Genomic DNA, 22304 nt, shown 5'->3' with positions numbered 1-22304 from the left:
CCTTTGTCGGCAAGGTGATGTCTCTGCTTTTTAAGATGCTGTCTAGGTTTGTCATTGCTTTTCTTCCAAGAAGCAGGCGTCTTTTAATTTCGTGACTGCTGTCACCATCTGCAGTGATCAAGGAGCCCAAGAAAGTAAAATCTCTCACTGCCTCCATTTCTTCCCCTTCTATTTGCCAGGAGGTGATGGGACCAGTGGCCATGATCTTGGTTTTTTTGATGTTGAGCTTCAGACCATATTTTGCGCTCTCCTCTTTCACCCTCATTAAAAGGTTCTTTAATTCCTCCTCGCTTTCTGCCATCAAGGTTGTGTCATCTGCATATCTGAGGTTGTTGATATTTCTTCCAGCAATCTTAATTCCGGCTTGGGATTCATCTAGTCCAGCCTTTCGCATGATGAATTCTGCATATAAGTTAAATAAGCAGGGGGACAATATACAACCTTGTCGTACTCCTTTCCCAATTTTGAACCAATCAGTTGTTCCATATCCAGTTCTAACTGTAGCTTCTTGTCCCACATAGAGATTTCTCAGGAGACAGATGAGGTGATCAGGCACTCCCATTTCTTTAAGAACTTGCCATAGTTTGCTGTGGTCGACACAGTCAAAGGCTTTTGCATAGTCAATGAAGCAGAAGTAGACGTTTTTCTGGAACTCTCTAGCTTTCTCCATAATCCAGCGCATGTTTGCTATTTGGTCTCTGGTTCCTCTGCCCTTTCGAAATCCAGCTTGCACTTCTGGGAGTTCTCGGTCCACATACTGCCTAAGCCTGCCTTGTAGAATTTTAAGCATAACCTTGCTAGCGTGTGAAATGAGCGCAATTGTGCGGTAGTTGGAGCATTCTTTGGCACTGCCCTTCTTTGGAATTGGGATGTAGACTGATCTTCTCCAATCCTCTGGCCATTGCTGAGTTTTCCAAACTTGCTGGCATATTGGGTGTAGCACCTTAACAGCATCATCTTTTAAAATTTTAAACAGTTCAGCTGGAATATCATCACTTCCACTGGCCTTGTTATTAGCAGTGCTTTCTAAGGCCCATTTGACTTCACTCTCCAAGATGTCTGGCTCAAGGTCAGCAACCACACTACCTGAGGTGTACGAGACCTCCATATCTTTCTGGTATAATTCCTCTGTGTATTCTTGCCACCTCTTCTTGATGTCTTCTGCTTCTGTTAGGTCCTTACCACTTTTGTCCTTGATTATGGTAATCTTTGTACGAAATGTTCCTTTCATATCTCCAATTTTCTTGAACAGATCTCTGGTTTTCCCCATTCTATTGTTTTCCTCTATTTCTTTGCATTGCTCATTTAAGAAGACCCTCTTGCCTCTCCTTGCTGTTTTTTGGAAAACTGCATTCAGTTTCCTGTATCGTTCCCTATCTCCCTTGCATTTTGCTTGCCTCCTCTCCTCCGCTATTTGTAAGGCCTCGTTGGACAGCCATTTTGCTTTCTTGCATTTCCTTTTCCTTGGGATGGTTTTCGTTACTGCCTCCTGTATAATGTTACGAGCCTCCATCCATAGTTCTTCAGGCACTCTGTCCACCAAATCTAAATCCTTAAACCTGTTCCTCACTTCCACTGTGTATTCATAAGGGATTTGATTCAGATTGTATCTTACTGGCCCAGTGGTTTTTCCTACTTTCTTCAGTTTAAGCTGGAATTTTGCTATAAGAAGCTGATGATCTGAGTTACAGTCAGCTCCAAGTCTTGTTTTTGCTGACTGTATAGAGCTTCTCCATCTTTGGCTGCAGAGAATATAATCAATCTGATTTCGATGCTGTCCATTTGGTGATATCCATGTGTAGAGTCGTCTCTTGTGTTGTTGGAAGAGAGTGTTTGTGATGACCAGCTTGTTCTCTTGACAGAACTCTATTAGCCTTTGCCCTGCTTCATTTTGAACTCCAAGGCCAAACTTGCCAGTTGTTCCTTTTATCTCTTGATTCCCTACTTTAGCATTCCAGTCCCCTGTAATGAGAAGAACATCCTTCTTTGGTGTCATTTCTAGAAGGTGTTGTAGGTCTTCATAGAATTGGTCAATTTCACTTTCTTCAGCACCGGTAGTTGGTGCATAAACTTGGATTACTGTGATGTTAAAAGGTCTGCCTTGGATTCGTATCGAGATCATTCTGTCATTTTTGAGATTGCATCCCATTACAGCTTTTGCCACTCTTTTGTTGACTATGAGGGCCACTCCATTTCTGCTACAGGATTCTTGCCCACAGTAGTAGATATGATAGTCATCCGAACTGAATTCGCCCATTCCCTTCAATTTTAGTTCACTGATGCCCAGGATGTCGATATTTATTCTTGTCATCTCATTTTTGACCACATCCAGCTTACCTCCATCCATGGTTCTTACATTCCAGGTTCCTATGCAATATTTTTCTTTACAGCATCGGACTTTCCTTTCGCTTCCAGGCATATCCGCAACTGAGCGTCCTTTCGGCTTTGGCCCAGCCGCTTCATCAGCTCTGAATCTACTTGTACTTGTCCTCCGCTCTTCCTCAGTAGCATGTTGGACGCCTTCCGACCTGAGGGGCTCATCTTCCAGCGTCATAACTTTTATATGCCTGTTGTCTTTGTCCATGGAGTTTTCTTGGCAGGGATACTGGAGTGGCTTGCCAGTTCCTTCTCCAGGTGGATCACGTTTAGTCAAAACTCTCCACTATGACCTGTCCATCTTGGGTGGCCCTGCATGGCATAGTTCATAGCTTCTCTGAGTTATTCAAGCCCCTTCGCCACGACAAGGCATTGATCCATGAAGGGGATGCTGTCCTGTTACCAGCATTGAAATAAGATTCAACCGGCTGCCCAGTCAGCTTCTGTACATGGAATAGGAGGAAGGGCACCATCTTGCCTTTTGCCACAGGCGGCAAAATGTCTTGAGCCAGCCCTGGTACTGCTGCACAAGACAAAAAGCCGCTATTATTCTCATAGACTGGGGTGGGAAACTTTTTTTGTCCAGGAAGCCTGATCCTTATTCCCCACCCCCATCAATAGGCCAGCTCTGGCAAGTGGGCAGGACAATCCACCTGTCAATCACTTGGTGTCATCACGATATCGGCAGGTGGTTTGTCCCATCAAAGCCCCTTGTTCAGTGTTTCCCAAGTGCTAGGCAGTGCATTGGTTTTCCGGCACTTAGGAATCATAAAGCAGGGAGGTTTGCTGGCCATCTGTCAGATGTTTGGAAAGCAGCATGCAAAGTGTCGACAAGTGTGCACTCTTTCACACAAGCCCTCGTACATATGTAGAGACAGCTTGTGCCTGCGCTCAGTGTAACGTGTGAACAAGCCTTTTGTTTCCGTTTTTGGCCGGAGCAAGGAGGAGCTCCCAACCCCAGTCTTGAGATACCCTCCTTTCCACTCATTGCCATCGATTTCTTTGGTTTCGAACATTCTGGGATGTTGGCAAATTATTTGAGCCTCTCTTTGCGAGAACAAAGTCCAGTCCTCTTCAGTGAGGAGCTCAGGGGTTACGTAAGAGCGAGAGGGATGAATAACAACCGGAGGCTGTTCCTTTCTCCTGACAGATTGCCCAGGAACTGGCGTCTCCCTGCTCCTCTCATTTTACACTCAAATATCCAAGTGGGAACACTTGTTTGTCACAAAGGCCGAGGGATCGCAAAACAAAAGGCTCTCCAGCTTCTCATTTTCCTTTGCTTTAGAGGGCAAATTAAATATGTTTTCAAGGTTGTTTCTTTCTTCCCCTGCCTCCGATGTTTCAAAAAATTCATTTCAATGTGACACGTGGGGGGGGGTTGGGGGGTCAACAACCACTGGATATCAAAGCCAGTGTATGACTTCAGCATTTTATATGGCAAAAGGACTTTAATAAACTAGAGAAGCAGTGTGGTGTAGTGATTGGAGCATCAGACTCATAGCTGCCAACTCCCGGATTGAAAAATCCAGGATCATGCGTAGAAGCAACTTCCGGTGCCCAATTTCCAGTGCCCAGACATGGGCAGAGCGGCACCAGAAATCGCTTCTGCGCATGTCAAGACAGCCGGGAGCCAGGACATGGCCGCTGGCAGGAGCTGCACTCCAAATCCGGGGGATTTATGGGATATAAATCCATTCGGGATAACAGTGGGAAACGGTAACAAAATACGGGGGTTTCCCACGAAAAATGGGAGACTTGACAGCTATGATCAGACTCTGAATGGCAGAAACTTGGTTCAGATCCCGACTCAGCCCTGAAGCTCACTGAGCGACTTTGGCCCTATCACACATCTCAACTCAACCTACCTCAGGGTGGGCATGAGGATAAAAGTGAGCGGGGGGGGGGGGGAGGGAGAGAGACTTAGGAACATAGGGAACTGCCTTATGCCGAGTCAGACCATTAGTCCACCTACCCCAGTATTGTCTACACTGGCTGGCAGAGGCTCTGCAGGGTTTCAGACAGGTGTCTCGCCAAACCCCACCTGGAGATGCCAAGGACTAGACCTGGGACCTTTTTCTGATGCTCTGACCATGTGTGTCACCCTTTCCTTTGAACAAAGGTGGGATATAAATGTTTTAACCATACAGTGGTACCTCGGGTTGTGGACCCAATCTGTTCCAGGGTGCCGTTCGCACCCCGAAAAGTCCGCAACCCGAGCGGCGATAGAGCGCATGCACAAAAGCACAATAGAGTGCTTCTGCGCATGCGCAAAGCGCGCAGAATGCTTCTGCGCATGTGTGCGCTGCAGAACCTGGAAGTAAACACTTCAGGGTCCACTGCATTTGCAACCCGGAAAAACGCAACCCGCAGCGGACGCAACCCAAGGTATGACTGTATACTGTATAGATCTGGCAAGGAAGAGGCTCTAGGTTCTCCCCTAGTTTTGTAGCAGCTCCCAACAAAACCCTCCGGGGCAAGAAAGTGGGACTGTGCCGCTTGATCTCACTGCACCCATGATGGAAAAATCCTTCCCTTAGAACCATAGAGTTGGAAGGGACTCTGAGGATCATCTAGTCCAAACCTGTGCAATTCAGGAATATGCAGCTGCCCTTTATGGGGAATTGAACCAATGACCTTGACATTATCAGCACCCCACTCTGACCATCCAGGACCATTGCTGGAAAGTTGGTAACCATTTTGCAATCATTATATTATTCATTATCGAAAGTTGTGAGGCAGGTCAATCTTATGGCCATCTTACAAATGAGAAACTCAGGCTGGAGATAGCAACGTAATACACAGAGCAAGGTCTCGTTAATAATAATGATTTATTGTTTATACCCCGCCCATCTGGCTGAGTTTTCACAGTCACTCTGGGCGGCTTCCAACAGAATATTAAAAACACAATAAATACATCAAACATTAAAAACTTCCCTAAACAAGACTGCCTTCAGATGTCTTCTAAAAGTCAGGTAGTTGTTTATTTCATTGACATCTGATGGGAGGGTGTTCCACAGGGCAGGCGCCACTACCGAGAAGGCCCTCTGCCTGGTTCCCTGTAACCTCACTTCTCGCAGTGAGGGAACCGCCAGAAGGCCCTCAAAGCTAGACCTCAGAGTCTGGGCTGAACAATGGGGGTGGAGATGCTCCTTCAGGCATTGGTGGCGCTGTGGTTAAACCACTGAGCCTAGGGCTTGCTGATCAGAAGGTCGGCGGTTCAAATCCCTCTGGCGGGGTGAGCTGCCGTTGCTTGGTCCCAGCTCCTGCCAACCTAGCAGTTTGAAAGCACGTCAAAATGCAAGTAGATAAATAGGAACCGCTACAGCGGGAAGGTAAACGGCGTTTCCATGTGCTGCTCTGGTTTGCCAGAAGCGGCTTTGTCATGCTGGCCACATGACCTGGAAGCTATACACCGGCTCCCTCGGCCAATAATAATGCGAGATGAGCTCGCAACCCCAGAGTCGGTCATGACTGGACCTAGTGGTCAGGGGTCCCTTTACCTTTACCTTTTACCGGGCTTTAAAGGTCAGCACCAACATTTTGAATTGTGCTCAGAAATATACTGGGAGCAGGACCGGTCTTGTTCAAGGGTCTCCTATGCCCTGGCCCCACAGATCTCCCTCCACTACCTGGCTGTAGTATTGCCATATAGCCTGCAAGGAAGTTTCCAGGTGACCTGTTCATTGAGTGTTCATCCTGAACTGTTTTGGCAGGAAGTTCAGATGAAGTTGGCTATTCAGTGAGCATCTATTCTGACTTGCTGGTGGGGATGCGCCAAAGCGAGTTCATTTCCCCATCGCTTTGCTTATCGCAAAAATGAAACGAAACCCAACCTTTTGGGGAGTTGCGTTTGCTGTGCAAAACCTCCCAGTGAACCCAAATTTGCTGGTATGTGACTGACCCCACCTGAAAATAGTGACAGTCTGGATTCTGGAAGCACCCCAAGATTCTTGCTTCCAAGGCTGTGGAAGAAGCATTTAGAAACTCCACACACTGTTCCTGGAAAAAGCCGTGTTTTACAAAGGAAGGAGCTGTTCCCACAAGGATCATTCCTAGATATGGAGCTGCCCTTTCCTGAGTACAGCAGGTGTTTCTTCTTTCGTAAGAGGCCATGGTGAGCCGCAGGTCTGTGTCTCAACAACGGTGGCCAAGCTAGACAAAACTAGCCAGCCTCTCTTTCCCTGCTAGCCGAATGGGGTTTGCGGCTGCTGCAAAATAATTTGGTGCATGGAGCGGCTGGATCTGCTGCCCTGCAGCGTTTAATTGCAGCATTGAACTTTTTGCTCCAATTATGCTGATGTAATCAGTTGTGATCTGTTTTTCTCCCCTTCCCTTGACCCCACCCCTGCCCCACCCCCGGTGGGACACTAACCCAGTTAGCATGCAATGCACCAGGAAGCCGCTTCAACACTCTGAATTCTGTTTTCTTCTTATATGGGTTTTATCATGTCGTAATTCACTTAACGCTGCCCTGCTTCTTCCTCTCTGCTCTCAGTCTGACATTTTCAGCATTTGGTACAAGTATGTCCGGCAGATATCACTACGGCACGCAGGGCGTTGACAGTCACGGAAGTGGGGGAATGGGGCAGAAGGGTGGGGGGAAAGGGAGTTGGAGCTGAATATTTTAGGCAGCATGGCCCAATGGTCAAGGATGACAGGAGTCATTAGGGCTACCATATGTCCGGATTTTTCCAAACATTACTGGGATTTCAAAGGCGGAATTGACATCACCCAGGGGGAATTTCCGGAAATCTCAGCAATTTCGTGGTGTTTTAAGCTCAACAATTCTGCGGTCTTTCTAATGAAGAGCTCAACAACTTTCAGGGTGTCCTGGTTTTTTTTTTACTTTTTGATATATGGCAACCCTAGGAGTTGTAGCCCTGACATCTGCTGGGCACCATGCCGTTGCCTACCTTGCTGGAGGGTCACTCAAAGGACCACCATTCATGCATTGAGGAAGGGAGTGGCGTTGAGCCAGCCAGACCCACTCCCACAGCACCCACATTGCCAACCAGCTCTAGGGATGTGGGGCCCAGTGCACACAAGCGGAGGACCTGAGAACATAAGAAGAACCCTTCTGGACTATTTGGTTAAAGAAAAGTTTAATATTAATTTGGTGATTTGCCTAAATTGAAAGATGAGCAGGGAAGTACTAGAATTATAAAAGCAAGATACTAAGAGGGATAAAGATAGGAATCTATAAAATATTGAAATAGTGTGAGAGATAAAGATTAGTAAGTAAAGCAAGATTAGAAGAAAATAAAAAAAGGAAAGTGATGTTTGTACAGTAGGAAGTTAATTTTAACTTATATGTTTAATGTAACGATTATAATGTGTTGTACTCATATTATTGAGTATTATGGAATATTATTATTTTTCGTTGTTTGTTTTGTTTTGCTTTGCTTTGCTTTGCTTTGCTTTGCTTTGCTTTGCTTTGTTCCTTTCCCCTTTTTCCCCTTTCCCTCTTTGCTTCACTTCTTTTGTAAACTTGATTTCTTTTTTATGTATGTCCTTTTTTGTTGATGTTAGTTATTTTCTTATGATTTTGTATTGTTTGAAGATTGAAATAAAGTTTTTTTTTAATAATAAAAAAAGAAGAACCCTTCTGGATCAGGCCAGTGGCTCATCTAGACCAGTATCCTGTTCTCACAATGGCCAGCCAGGTGCTGTGGGAAGGCAAGGAGCAGGGCATGAGCTCAGCAGCCCTCTGCTTGCCTGAAATTCCCAGCCACTGGCCTTCAGAGGTGCATTGCCTCTGACAGTGGAACATAGCCATCATGGCTAGTAGCCACGGATAAATCTCTTCCATGCAAGGACCAATCAGGATTCCCATCCCCTTGTATGGGGGGGTTGTGGAGCTCTATGCACAGGGATGGTTGGTGAGCAGTGTGGCTCATGTGTGCAGTGCCAGGATACACAGCAATTATATCACACACAGAGAGAGAGGGGGGGGGAGAGCTTTTTTCCAGCCAGAACTCAATTTTGGCACCTCTCAGGTGGACGCCATTGCCATTATAAGAGAACAAGGGAGGCGTTCGTAGTGAGTTCTGGCACATTCTTTCAAGAGGTGAGGGAATCTGTGTGGAACTCTCCACACACGGAGTCAAAACATGAGTCAGTCCTCCAAAAGCATAGAGCAGGCATCCCCAAACTTCGGCCCTCCAGATGTTTTGGACTACAATTCCCATAATCCCTGACCACTGGTTCTCTTAGCTAGGGATCATGGGAGTTGTAGGCCAAAACATCTGGAGGGCCGCAGTTTGGGGATGCCTGGCATAGAGAGTTCAGCTCAAGAGCCACGCAAGAGGTCCAGCGCAAACTGCTTGCTTACTGTCATGGAATGACGTTGCTCAGGTAGTCGTTGTAATCCTGAAGGGCACAGACTTGAGATGATTCATATCTACAGTATATATCTGGAAGAAGCAAAAATAATAATAATCCAGAGGCCTTCTTTCTTTATTTATTTCTCTCCTCCCCCCCTCCCTCTTCCCCTCTCTCCTAGCATCTATGTATACTGAAATACAGAGAGAGAGGCCAGATATTGGGAATATCATGACTCATCCAGATTACATTGACGGAAGCCCTGATCTTATCAAACCTAAAAAGCTGCTCAACCCTGTAAGAGCCTCGAAAAGCCACCAAGAACTTCACAGGGAGCTGCTTATGAATCATAAGAGGTGAGGAAAAAGACCCAGCACGGCTGCTTACTGCACTCTAACCTCAAAGTGAGTAGAATTATGAACTAGGAAGAAGAAGCAGGTCCCTTGTCTATGCACAATTGTACCGCTGACCTGCGTAGTTTATGCCGCTTGTGAAAACTGGAATATGCCATGTCCTTCCACATCCCAGACTATGGTTTATTTTTTTCCTTCCTACAGGCCTTTGGCCTGTAAGCTGGGGGGGGTGGATTTTAAGAGTCTTTCTTAAAGCCATATTTTTTTTGTAAAAATAATAATTGCAGAATAGAGGCCAGGAGTCATAATAAAGAGCAGGGATTGGTGTGAATCAAAGAGATCCATCCCTCCAATTAGTATGATTCTCATTGGGAAATGGCACCTTTTGTAGCTTTCCCCCCGCAAGCCATGAGGACTAGGAAGTTGCTCTGTTGAATGAAAAATAAAGCTGACATTTTAAGCACAGAAGCCTCCACACTCGTACTAGAATAGAGCTATATACAGTGGACGCTCGGGTTGCGAACGTGATCCATGCGGGAGGTACGTTCGCAACCCACAGAGTTTGCAACCCGCATCTGCGCACACACAGGTTGCACTTCGGTGCGCATGCGCAAAGCGTGATTTAGTGTTGTTGCGCATGCGTGCGCACCGAAACCCAGAAGTAACCTGTTCTGGTACTTCTGGGTTCGGCACGGAGCACAACCCAAAAGGATGCAACCTGAAGCAGCTGTAACCCAAGGTATGACTGTAGTCATTTTGAACAGTAGTGATTAGGGTAGTAGACCATAGCTGAGCAGTAGGGCATGTGCTTTATAAGGTTTATATGAAGAAATTCCCTGGTGCCCCCGCTTTAAATGCAAGTGGCTCCTCCACAGGCCCTGCTCTGCCCCTGCTAGTCATGGAGCAAGATGGGGAAATAGGTGGACCCGCCAGGCTTCTGATAATCCATGCCAGATTCTGGAATTCTAGCCCTGGAATCAATGTGAAGGTCTCCATAACTATTCCGATTAGCACAGGCAGGCCTTTCCTTTTAAAATTTATCCATCCTTACCCTTTCGTCGTCGTCGTCCCCCCCCCCTTTTTAACATTCACCTGCTGGTCCATTGCACTACAATATCCATAGCTCTTTTGCTTCTCTTTTTAAAAATATCATTCTTTAAAATCTCAAAGCCTGAGTGGACACGCACTCCTACACCAGAGGAGAAGCCTACACACAATTCAGGTCACGTTTCATAATCTCGCCTTGGGTTCTTGCAGCATCAATAGAGCCCGATGAACGTCAACTCCCGCCAAGATTTCCCCAAACTCTCCAAAGAGGTACATGTATTTATAGATGAAAGGAAGACAGGGGGGGGGGTTGTAAAGGTCCTCCTAGATAAAAGGAAGCAGAAGAGCTGGTAAATATCCTGCCTGCTTCCAAGCCACATCCGCTATCGTTGTTTGTTTTATGAAGCATGAATCTTGTTTGAAAAGGGCAGGCAGGGGCAGTTAGGCTATGGAATGAGCTGTTCAGATCGGATAATTAGCATATGTATTTATTCATGCATTCGTTCATTTATAAATTTGTATTCCACCTTTCAGGGCAAAAACAACAACAACACCCTCCCTAGCCGGCTTAGAACAAGAACAATCATTTGTGGTGGGTGGCTAGAAAAGAGCTATAGCTCAGAGGTAGTGGATCTGCATTGAATGCAGAAGATTCCTGGTTCAGTCCCTGGCATTCCTGCCTAAAAAAACTCTGGAGAGCTGCTGCCAGTCAATGTAGGCAGTATTGAGCTTGGTGAACCAATGACCTGACTCAGTTTAAGGCAACTTCCTATGTTCCTCTGTAGATACAATTAATGGGAGTGTAATAATAATGGCAGCAGCTAACAACCAGCATGCTTACCTGTGGAGCTGGGAGCTACTTTTATTCCAGGCTGTGTGTATCCTGCCTGCTTCCATCTGATAAGAATAGGATCTGGCACAGCATCTTCACAATCTTAATACCTACCTGTGCTAGAAGTGTATTGGTTTTAATACTAGTTTAATTGTCGCAACATCTTCGAAACAGTCTCAGGCCTGAAGCGTGTTTAGTGCCCAGGTGGTGCTGTGGGTTAAACCACAGAGTCTAGGGCTTGCTGATCAGAAGGTCGGCAGTTCGAATCCCTGCAACGGGGTGAGCTCCCGTTGCTCGGTCCCAGCTCCTGCCCACCTAGCAGTTCAAAAGCACATCAAAGTGCAAGTAGATAAATAGGGACCTCTCCGGCGGGAAGGTAAACGGCGTTTCCGTGCACTGCTCTGGTTTGCCAGAAGCAGCTTTGTCATGCTGGCCACATGACCCGGAAGCTGTCTGCGGACAAACACTGGCTCCCTCGCCCTATAGAGCGAGATGAGCGCCGCAACCCCAGAGTCGGACACGACTGGACCTGATGGTCAGGGGCCCCTTTTAAATACACCAGAGATCTCGGAGATCTGCAGTTGCCTCAGCAGGCAACATACCAGATCTGAAGGAATCTGCAGGTCCTGGTCAAGGATCTGATCCCTATCTCTAGGTTGAAAATCCAAGGCAAGTTATTGAGCTTAGGACCAGATTTTTGCTCTCCTCTTCTGTGGGTCCTCAGCACTTGCTTTTAGCTGTACAGTGGTACCTTGGTTCTCAAACTTAATCCGTTCCGGAAGTCAGTTCCAAAACCAAAGCGTTCCAAAACCAAGGCGCACCTTCCCATAGAAAGTAATGCAAAACGGATGAATCCGTTCCAGACTTTTAAAAACAACCCCTAACACAGCAATTTAACATGAATTTTACTATCTAACGAGACCATTGATCCATAAAATGAAAGCAATAATCAATGTGCTGTACTATAAAATAAATAAGACAGTATTGTAGATGATAAAAGTTACATTTTTTCCCCTCTTACCTGTACTGATGATAGTCATTGTTTGGATGGGGAGGCTTTTATCCATTTCCACAGTCACACAATCAATCAAACAGTAGCTGAACTGGGTTCCACACAGTCACAAAAACAAAGTAACCGAAAAAGCCTCAAAAACAAAAACGCAAAATAAATAGCAAAACCGAAAGCACCAAACTTAATCCGTTCCGGAAGTCTGTTTAACGTCTGAAAAATGTGCAAAAAGCACAGCTTCTAATTGGTACAGGTGCCCCGGAAACAACAGCCACATCGGACGTTCAACTTCCAAAAAATGTTTGAAAACAGGAACACTTACTTCCGGGTTTTTGGTGTTTGAGTACCAAGGCATTTGAAAACCAAGGCACCACTGTATATATTTATTTCACAAGCTTGGACCACATAGAAGGGGGGGGGTCTCTCTACGACTCCCATCTACACTATACTTTTAAAACCATATCATACCTCTTTATCCAGTCAGGGCTTCCTCTGAAGAATCCTGGCATCTGTCGTTTGTTAAGGGTGCTGGGAGTTGTCAGAGACCTCTGTTTGCCTTACAGAGCTGCAGGGGTTTAACAGTCAACCTATCTCCCTAGGGAACAAACCACAATCCCCAAGATTAGTTGTGGGGTGGGGAGGATGTTGCCTTATACAGCGAGACCATTGGTCCATCCAGTCCAGACATGATTGACTATGTTCTCCAAGCTCTCTGTCAATTCATTTGATGTTTATTGTTGTTGTTAAAATACAGTTCAGATCTTGATAAGTCGCAAGGGACGTCATCTGGCCAGGGTGACCAAAAGGTCAAAGAATGTAAACAGTCGCATTGGAGCTAAAAACCCATTCAAATACACCACACTGACTAAGGCCACACATCCGTACCATGCGGTTATAGCACCCTTATGCAACATTAACAGCCATTGAATCCTGACCCAACTTTGCTCAAGTCAGTATGATGGGCAATGGCCACCACTTGCAGTACTGAACTTAAAAGCAGGTCAATTTGTGCAGGAACTATTTGCAGCAAAAACTGCCAGAGGTATTCTAGTGTAAGATTATTGGTTGAATTACTCCCCCTGCTGGTGGATGGTAAAGAAGTGGCTGAGATTTATTTATTTATTTTTAAGTTGGTCAAACTTTGGAATCTGAAGAAGCATGCATGCACACGAAAGCTCATACCAAAATAAAAAACTTAGTTGGTCTCTAAGGTGCTGCTGGAAGGATTTTTTAAATTTTGTTTCGACTATGTCAGACCAACACGGCTACCTACCTGTAACTAAACTTTGGAATGTTATGCTTAATTAAAACATTTTCTTTTTACACTTTTTCCATACAATTTTAAGGGTACACCCAGTTGATCACAGAGAGTAACGGGGCGGGGAATAATTTCGGATAAAGCTTTTGCGCGGATGCGTGATTTGTCATACATAAAGTTGCCTCACTGATCAAATATTCTCAAATATTTTTCATTGTCATGAAGTGGGACCTTCAGGAGTCTGTGGTTTTCCTTTTCCCATTCATTCATTTTCTATATTTCTATGCCGCTTTTCATATGCCGCTTTTCACTCTCACGAGTCACAAAGCGGCTTACATACGATAAATAATAACATAGCAGAACATCACAATTGCAGCATAGATGATATACAAATTACCAAGTCATCAATAAAGTGACCACCTCCTGTAAAACATTAACCAAACAACTAAAAATAATAGATTGAACAGCCCAACCGCAAGAAAAGTCACATTATAAAATTCACAAAGCGCTCACAATCCACAAAACAATCTTAACAACATTAACAAACGGACAACCAAAAAACAAACTAAGTACTGCTGAATTCTCTCTCTCTCTCTCTCTCTCTCTCTCTCTCTCTCTCTCTCTCTCTCTCTCTCTCTCTCTCTCTCTCTCTCTCTCCCTACCTCCCCATGACTCATAGTCTTCCAATCAGTTCATCAAAAAAACATATTCACATTATGGTCATGGTAGCAACTTCCTTCTGAAATCTCTGAGGGCTGGAGGGTGGGGCAAGGCAGGTGGGAAAAGCCCTTGCCTGGTGGCCAGCACAGAGTTCCCCCTTCTCCTTCCCATCCTTGCTGCAGTTGGGTCATTTTTAGACTCTGAACTTAGCAGTATTGTGGGGTTGGGGGTTGCCCTTTAGATGGCCACGTGCATTGCCTTGCTTACTCTAAAAGGTGGCAAGCCAGCCCTTCTCTGCCTTGGGGGTGGGGGGCTCCTGCTTATTTTACTTGGTGGGGAAATGGGTACCTTCTGTCTTAACCCCCTGCCTTGCCAGTACCACAGATTCCCATCACTTTCTTTCTGGCCAATGGAACTGGTCCTGTGCCCAGTCAGCCTGAATTGGTTACTCAGGAAGACACCACCAGGCACATGGTTGACCACACCACTAACCCGCTACCATTCCTCCCCCCCCCGCCTCTTTTTTTAGGGTGGCCAAATGGTAAAGAGGACAGGTTTTTGTGGCATCTTAAAGCAACACCTGTTGGAATTCTAAGATACAGATAGATAAGTTGCCTCTCATCATCTTCGATTTCAGACCCCGTGCTTCACAAAATAAAACAATATAATAAAACACATAAATGAACTAAAGCAGTAGGTTGGAGGCAGCTGCATAATCAGCAAAGGGGAGAAATGTTTAATTAAATATCTGGGTAAATAAAAATGTTTGTGCAGCACCTGAAGGGCAGCAATGTGGGCATCAGCCGACTCTCTTTATGGGACTGATTCCATTGCTGGGGCACCTTTGTACATAATCATTATACCCAAGTAGTTTTTTCTTTAAAGGCAGTCCTTTACACATCTACCTGGGAGTAAGTCCCATTGAACTCAATGGGACGCCCTTCTTAGCAGTAGACATGTGTAGGATTCCACCACAAGCATGCAATTCTTTGCCCACTTTTCTTGTAGTAAGTACCATTGAGTTCTGGGTCTTACTTTTGAATAGCGTTGCCTACATATAGGGTTTCCCTGTGTGTTTCCCCCGCAGGATGCAACCATTTGCACTTGGCAGCTCAGCCTTAACCTGCCCCTTTTCCCTTCCCGGGTTCACAGAGGCCTGGGAGTCGAGAGCAAACCAGAACTTCAGCGAGTCATGGAGCATCGGCGGCGGAACCAGCTGATCAGGCAGAGGAAAGAAGAGGAAGAGGCGAAGAAGTTGAAATCGCCCTTTGAGCAAGAGCTCCTGAAGAGGCAACAGAAGCTGGATCAGGTAGGACGCAGTTCTGAAATCTTGTTGCAATAAAGCAGAGAGAAATCCAGCCTGTACTTACTCTAAACAAGCACATGGTCCTCTTCAGTCTTTTCACAATCAACTCTGCATTGGTAGGTTAGGGAAAGGATCTGTGGGGTTTTATGCACGATGCTGCTGTCGAGCTTCAATACCTGAACAGGGCTTGGAAACCGATGAAGCCATGACCAATCCCAGTGCTCTGTACTTGCACCACAGTGATGCTGCTCTGTCTAAACCAGGAATCCCCAAACTTCGGCCCTCCAGATGTTTTGGACTATAATTCCCATCATCCCTGACCACTGGTCCTGTTAGCTAGGGATCATGGGAGTTGTAGGCCAAAACATCTGGAGGGCCGCAGTTTGGGGGTGCCTGGTCTAAACCACCAGGGACTGATGTTTTGTGACTAGAGGGCTGTATCCATCCTTAGCCATCCCTCTGGGCGCCCCAGGCCAGCAGTGGGTGTGGCCAAAAGTGGGTGTGGCCATGCGACCGTCTCACATGCATGCCCACACAAGGCATGCAGAGGCAGGCAGCCAACCCATGTCTCCCTCCCCACTCATCAAATGATCCATTAGATTGGTGGCTCCCAAACATTTTTGGTCCAGCACCCCCTTCATTCCATAAACTCATCCCCAGTGGCCCCAACCCTACCAGAAGTGCTATTCAGAACAGCAGTCTGCAGGACCCGCTCAGAAAAAGGCTTACACCATAAGAATTTAAATCAGTAACAAATACAGTAAGTGAGATTATATATATTTAAATTCATAAAAAAACAAATACACAATCAAAAAAGTAAACACATTAGATATAACATAAATAAATCATAAAATATACAAAAATACAAACCTAAAACAAAACACCAACATAATATTGACTTCCAATCATTTGTATATCACTTCCCTTAATAATTAAGCAAACCTTGCTATACCTCCTATAAATTCTAAAAAAAATAAAATCACTGATTAATATATATACTCCTGCGTGTTATCTCACCCTAAGCATATCACCAGTTCTGTTTGTATACCTTCTTTTTTCAAATACTCTTCAACATATTTCCACTCGGCTTAATTTTTTTGTTTTGGAATGTTTCTAATTGCTGCTGTCATTTTTGCCAAATTCATAAACTCTACTAATTTAATCTGCCATTCTTCAATTGTTGGTACTTTCTCCCCTTTCCAGTTTTGAGCTTTAAGTATCCTGGCAGCTGCATATGCATACAAAAATCAAACAAATAAGTGAGAATTTATGCAGTATCCAAGTAAAACAATTTAGTTTAACTGATGCAACAAAAATGGAGGATTTAGTCATTTGCACCTCCAGCCCCCTCCCCCCATGCCTTTGACCATGGGTAGGCAAACTAAGGCCAGGGGGCCAGATCCTGCCCAATCACCTTCACAATCCGGCCCTCAGACGGTCCGGGAATCAGCATGTTTTTACAGGAGTAGAATGTGTCCTATTATTTAAAATGCATCTCTGGGTTATTTGTGGGGCCTGCCTGGTGTTTTTACATGAGTAGAATGTGTGTTTTTATTTAAATTTAAATTGTATCTTTGGGTTATTTGTGGGGCATAGGAATTCATTCATATATATTTTTCAAAATATAGTCCAGCCCCCCACAAGGTCTGAGGGACAGTGGACTGGTCCCCTTCTGAAAAAGTTTGCTGATCCCTGCCTTTGACTCTTAGCACCCCACTTCCTAATCCCACTGCCCACCCCCTGGAGGCTTGTACCACCCAGATTGGGAACCGCAGAATTAGATCATTTATTTTTATTGGTTTTATTGTTATATTTTTCTCCAAGGAGCTTGAGGTGGCTCCTTTATATGCTCCCTACCCCACACTTTAACCCAGGCACCCCCAAACTTCGGCCCTCCAGATGTTTTGGACTACAATTCCCATCATCCCTGACCACTGGTCCTGTTAGCTTGGGATCATGGGAGTTGTAGGCCAAAACATCTGGAGGGCCGCAGTTTGGGGATGCCTGCGAACCGAACGGGCTGACAAGATTGAACTGTGCTTTGCCACCAAACGAATCCATTTTTATTCTTAAACAAGCACCCAGCACGCCAGCCCCTTTTGCAAAAGGAAGGGAAGCAGCCCAGACTCCTAACCAACAGTAGGATAACAACCAACGTGCTGCAAATTGTGCTACCGGAGCCAATGGCAAGCAGACCCAACTAATTCTAGTTTTGTCCGTTTGCTGAGACTAAGCAGGAGGAAGCAGAAAGGTAATGCCCCCTGCTCATAGCTGCCAAGTCTCCCCGGGAAACCCCCGTTTTTCCAGCTGTTCCCAGCCGAAAAAACGGATTTTTTTGGTTTCCCCCGGTTTATTCTGGTGCGGCAGCCATTTTGGAATTGGGCGGAGCATGCTCAGAAACGACTTTTGATGCTGCTGTGCCCAGTTCCAAAATGGCTGAAGTGTGACTTCTGGTGCGACGGCCATTTTGGAACTGGGCACAGCAGCATCAAAAGTCACTTCTGAGCATGCTCCGCCCAGTTCCAAAATGGCAGCAGCGCTACTTCCGGTCTGCTACTTCCGGTCCGGTCCCTTATTTCTCAGGCCGGAACTTGGCAGGTATGCCCCTGCTACTATGCCCCTGCTACTTTGACAGAGAGGGCAGACTGGGGTTGGTGTGGCAGGGGGCCCATTCACTGGAGCAAACCGGCCTTCATTGGCAAAGGGCACGCCTACTCCCCAGTCCATGACTTGGCACCGTGCAATTTACCTTTGCTCAAAACTCGCAGGAACATGCCTCAAGCTTTCACCTGATGATCTGGATAAACCCTTTCCATCCAGGTTCTGCCGTCTGTAATGGGATTGCAGCCACCAGGCCGCCTAAGCCTCCTGCCCCAGCAGCAGAACAGCTGCTTTCCTATCCTGGCTTTGATCCCCAGATCTTAACACCACTTACAAGCTCTTCAATCCCCTTGAAGTCACCGAGAGCTCTAAGCTTGTAAACACCGGTTCAGGATTTCAACATTTTAAACCAGCCCGGCGAAACAGGGAAGGCAACCAAAACATTGCTCATTGCACTCTTACCAGAAAGAGATCTTAATTAAATTTTCGGCAGAGCGTCGCGCACATCTCTTGAAGCCACAGTTATCAACATGTTACCATGTTCATCCTTCTTGTTTTCATTAACACAGGCTGCTCCCTTCTCTCACGCTAGCTGGTAATTGCAGACATCGCTTAAGTGGATGTTCCATGGCTTGGAAGACGCGTAGCGTGAGCTTAGCTGGAAATCTGCTGTAATTAAGCTCTTTTATTTTTTATTTTTCAAAACAAAAAACCAACATACCCCAATACAATTTAAACAACATACTCTCCTCCTCAGGCGTTTAATTAAGAGTTCTTAACTATTTATCATTTTATTTTAAAGCCTCCTGATTATGATGATTATTAATTACTATTGTCTCAACTCAACCTGATTTCAGCAATTTCCTAATTATTCTGGCTTATTTGCAATTAAAGCTATTTGCTAGATAGGCAAAATACATGATCCGAGCATCTCTCTCCCCCCCCCCAAGCTTTTAGCAGCTACCTTTCATTAGAAAAGGGGGGTGGAGTGTAGATGGTACAAGAGCAGGAACAGAGGCGTCTTTCCCATAGGACCTAGTGGCTCATTGCGCCAGGGCGCTGGCCTCTCAGGGGCACCCCAGCAAGTTGGGGAGCTGTGCGGCTTTGCCGGCGGCCTTCCCTTTCCTTGCACGCCGCCAAATGGGTGGCGGGGCGCAACGAGCCACTAAACCAGGCATCCCCAAACTTCGGCCCTCCAGATGTTTTGGACTACAATTCCCATCATCCCTGACCACTGGTACTGTTAGCTAGGGATCATGGGAGTTGTAGGCCAAAACATCTGGAGGGCCGCAGTTTGGGGATGCCAGCACTAAGCCCTATGGCTCCACCGCCGCCTACTCCTCCTCTCCCTCGGCCGCAGGAATCCCCTCAGCCGCTGCCCACCAAGCCGCTGTCATCTGAGGGAGCGGCGGTGGCGGGAGTGGCTCCCAAGGGGCCTCCTCCACGTAACCGGTGCCCGCCGTTCCACCACCTCTCCCCTGGGCACAGGCAGCGGCATGGCAACCACCTCCTGCTCCTCAGGCCACTAGGCAGCAGTGAGAGCACCAGCAGCGGGCTGTCGTTGTTAGGCAGTGGAGGAGGAGGAGGCGCCCCAGAGCCTCGTAAGTGAGTGCGGGGCTCTGGCGATCTGGTCAGCCGTGCTGCGGCCACCACATCAGCAACGTCTTCTGTGGGCGGCGGCTCCCGGGGCTGCAAGGTGGTCCGCGAGTTCTGAATTTTGGGAAAGGGGGGGGGCGCCGGAGGGATCATTGTGCCACGGCGCTGGATGTGCTTAAGACGGCCCTGAGCACCACATTTCAAGAAGGATACTGACAAGCTGGAACGTGTCCAGAAGAGGGCAACCCAAATGGTCAAAGGCCTGGAAACGATGCCTTATGAGGAACGGCTTAGGGAGCTGGGTATGTTTAGCCTGGAGAAGAGAAGGTTAAGGGGTGATATGATAGCCATGTTCAAATATATCAAAGAATGTCATATAGAGGAGGGAGAAAGGTTGTTTTCTGCTGCTCCAGAGAAGCGGACACGGAGCAATGGATTCAAACTACAAGAAGATTCCATCTAAACATTAGGAAGAACTTCCTGACAGTAAGAGCTGTTCGGCAGTGGAATTTGCTACCAAGGAGTGTGGTGGAGTCTCCTTCTTTGGGGGTCTTTAAGCAGAGGCTTGACAGGCATATGTCAAGAATGCTTTGATGGTGTTTCCTGCTTGGCAGGGGGTTGGACTGGATGGCCCTTGTGGTCTCTTTCAACTCTATGATTCTATAAAATGGGAGGAGATCAAAATGCATTCTCCCCATACCTTAGTGGTACAGCATCTGCTTTGCTTGCAGAAGGTCCAAGGGTCAGTCCTTGGCATCTCCAGGTAGGGCAGAGAGAGAGAGACCCTAGTCTGACCCCTAGGCTGGAGAGGGGCTGCCAGTGAGCGGCGTATACAGTACTAAGCAATGTGGACCAATGGGTCTGCTTCTTATAAGGAGACTTCCTATGTTTCCCCCGGTAAAAGTGTGGCAACATTCCAAGGAAGTTCGCGCTGCTAATCAGCCTTCCTTCCCATTCTACGTCCTGCCTTTCTCAAACCAGTGAAGGGGATTTTTTTGGGTGACAAGGAGGGCCACCCCTGCAAAGCTATACCCCGCCCTCCCACCAATGAACCTCCTGTTTGTAGAAACCTCCGACTGGAATGTAGCCTGCTTGTACAGTGATCTGTATGCAAACCTTTTTCGGCTGAAGAGTGGGATTAAAATATCTTTAAATAGATAATAATAGAGAGCGTGCTGGAGATGGAGAAACATGGAGAGCTGCATTTCCCCCCATCCCAACCTGAGCGTGCTCTCTCTCTCTCTCCACACACACAGTTTTATTCATGTATATATCCTTCCTCTCTTCTCCCATCAGTTGGAGAGGGCGCAAGAGAAGCAAGAAGAAAACGCGCCGGAATTTATTAAAGTAAAAGAAAACCTGCGGAGGACATCAAAGCTAACTGGGGCGGAGAAGGTCGCCTAGCAGATGGGAGCAGCTGAGACCAAAACGGGAGAGGAGGACCTTCTCTGCTCGCTTGAATACCTACACGCTGACATCTTCTTATATGGTGGACATTCACAGTTACGTCTTTGGGGCTGCTTACTGTTTATTAACGCTTGCTCCGGTAGAAACTCCCCAACATGGGCTTTTGCTGTACATCTAGGAAGGCATAACATCAGTGGGGGGGGGGCTGGGAAAGTTTGTGGTGCTCTGCTAGTAGAAGCGCTTGGGTGAGGCGTAATAATAATGGCCTGAGCCTCCCTCTCGAGTAAACAGGCAATGTTGATGCCCTATTCCATCCCTTGTTAGTTCTGGGCTTAAACCTTGGAGAGGCGACATGTGCTCAGGAGTACAGAGCGGGCGATGGTCTGTACGAAGAATAGGCCGCCATATCAATGCCAGGGCTTCAAGCTGCTCAGAAGCAGAAACTAATGGTTGTGTAATAAATTTCAGGCTCAGTCAAGCTAATCTTTGGAGTAGCTTGTTGGAAAACCAGAGAAGGGGGTCAAAAAAACCAAAAGAAACGAAAAAGGGAAGAGGCTATCAGCGCCAGCTAACCGCTAGAGCTCACTCAGAAAATGCAACCATGTCAATAAGCGTGTGAGTTTCTGTACTTCACTTGAAGTTCGCCTCACAATGTGAAAGGCTCCCAGGTCGAAACCCCCACTTGAAACCTCAGAAAGCTGTGGCTGGCCTGTGTAGACAGTACTGAGCGATTAGACCAATGGTCTGACTCACGATAAGGCAAGCCTCCTATGTATTGCACCGCTGAGATGATGGGGGGAAGCACGTGGTGTCTTTTTGTTTCTCTGGGGATATATTGGTCCTCTCTTAGATTCAGTCGTGAAAAATGGCACTCAAGTTTCTTTCTGCAACTTAACATGCTACTACGGAAAGAGCAGGCCCGGGTTGTATCATGCGGTCGGATGCAAAAACTTCTCAACCCTCGTGCTCTGACAGGGGGAGCAGGGGTCATATTCCAGAAGGGGCCTTTAGGAGCTGTGTGGAAGGAATAAGAAACTATGTGTTGCTTTTAGAATATGGAAGAAGAAAATGGCGGTCTCAGAGAGACGGGGAAGTGGTGGGGCACCACGTCTGAAGGCTATGCAGAGATCTTTATTGGGCAGTGTTTTAACAGCTCCTGGGGATCTTGTACTATTCGAGTCAGAATTCAGCCTATACAGAGGTACCGGAAACTGTGCTTCCCAAAATGTCTGTTATTTTCCCTCGAAAGTGCATATTGTTATTATTATTATTGCCCCAAAGAAATTCATTCTGTACCCTACTTAGGTATACTGTGCTATATAAACATAGTGATATCTGTGTATCTGCTGCATGTATATTATTGCACATGCTCATATTAACAACTTAACTGCCACCATTGCTTTCTTGGGGAGAGAACATTTTATCAAGAACAAACACAGAACAAAACCTGAATTGATGAGTAATTGTATATTTTGCTAGATATTCTATGAATGAAACAGCCAGCAGCCAAAATAAACTGATTTCGTTTTTCTAAGGAA

At 46.4% G+C, this 22304-nt stretch overlaps 1 protein-coding gene across 1 annotated transcript in view; it reads left to right on the top strand.

Moving 5' to 3' along the window:
* FAM107A (family with sequence similarity 107 member A) overlaps positions 1-22304 on the top strand; it is a 39432-nt gene extending 17128 nt beyond the window's left edge. Inside the window, exons 2-4 of the mRNA XM_035106808.2 lie at positions 8879-9053; positions 15009-15165; positions 20656-22304. Coding sequence (XP_034962699.1) covers positions 8879-9053; positions 15009-15165; positions 20656-20763 — 440 coding nt within the window. The 3' untranslated portion in view covers positions 20764-22304. The remainder of the gene's footprint in view (positions 1-8878; positions 9054-15008; positions 15166-20655) is intronic.

This window comes from Zootoca vivipara, chromosome 2 (assembly GCF_963506605.1).
Source record: "Zootoca vivipara chromosome 2, rZooViv1.1, whole genome shotgun sequence".
Classification (NCBI taxonomy): domain Eukaryota; kingdom Metazoa; phylum Chordata; class Lepidosauria; order Squamata; family Lacertidae; genus Zootoca; species Zootoca vivipara.
The sequence above is the reverse complement of the archived record's forward strand: the minus strand, read 5'-3'. Positions and strand labels throughout refer to the sequence as shown.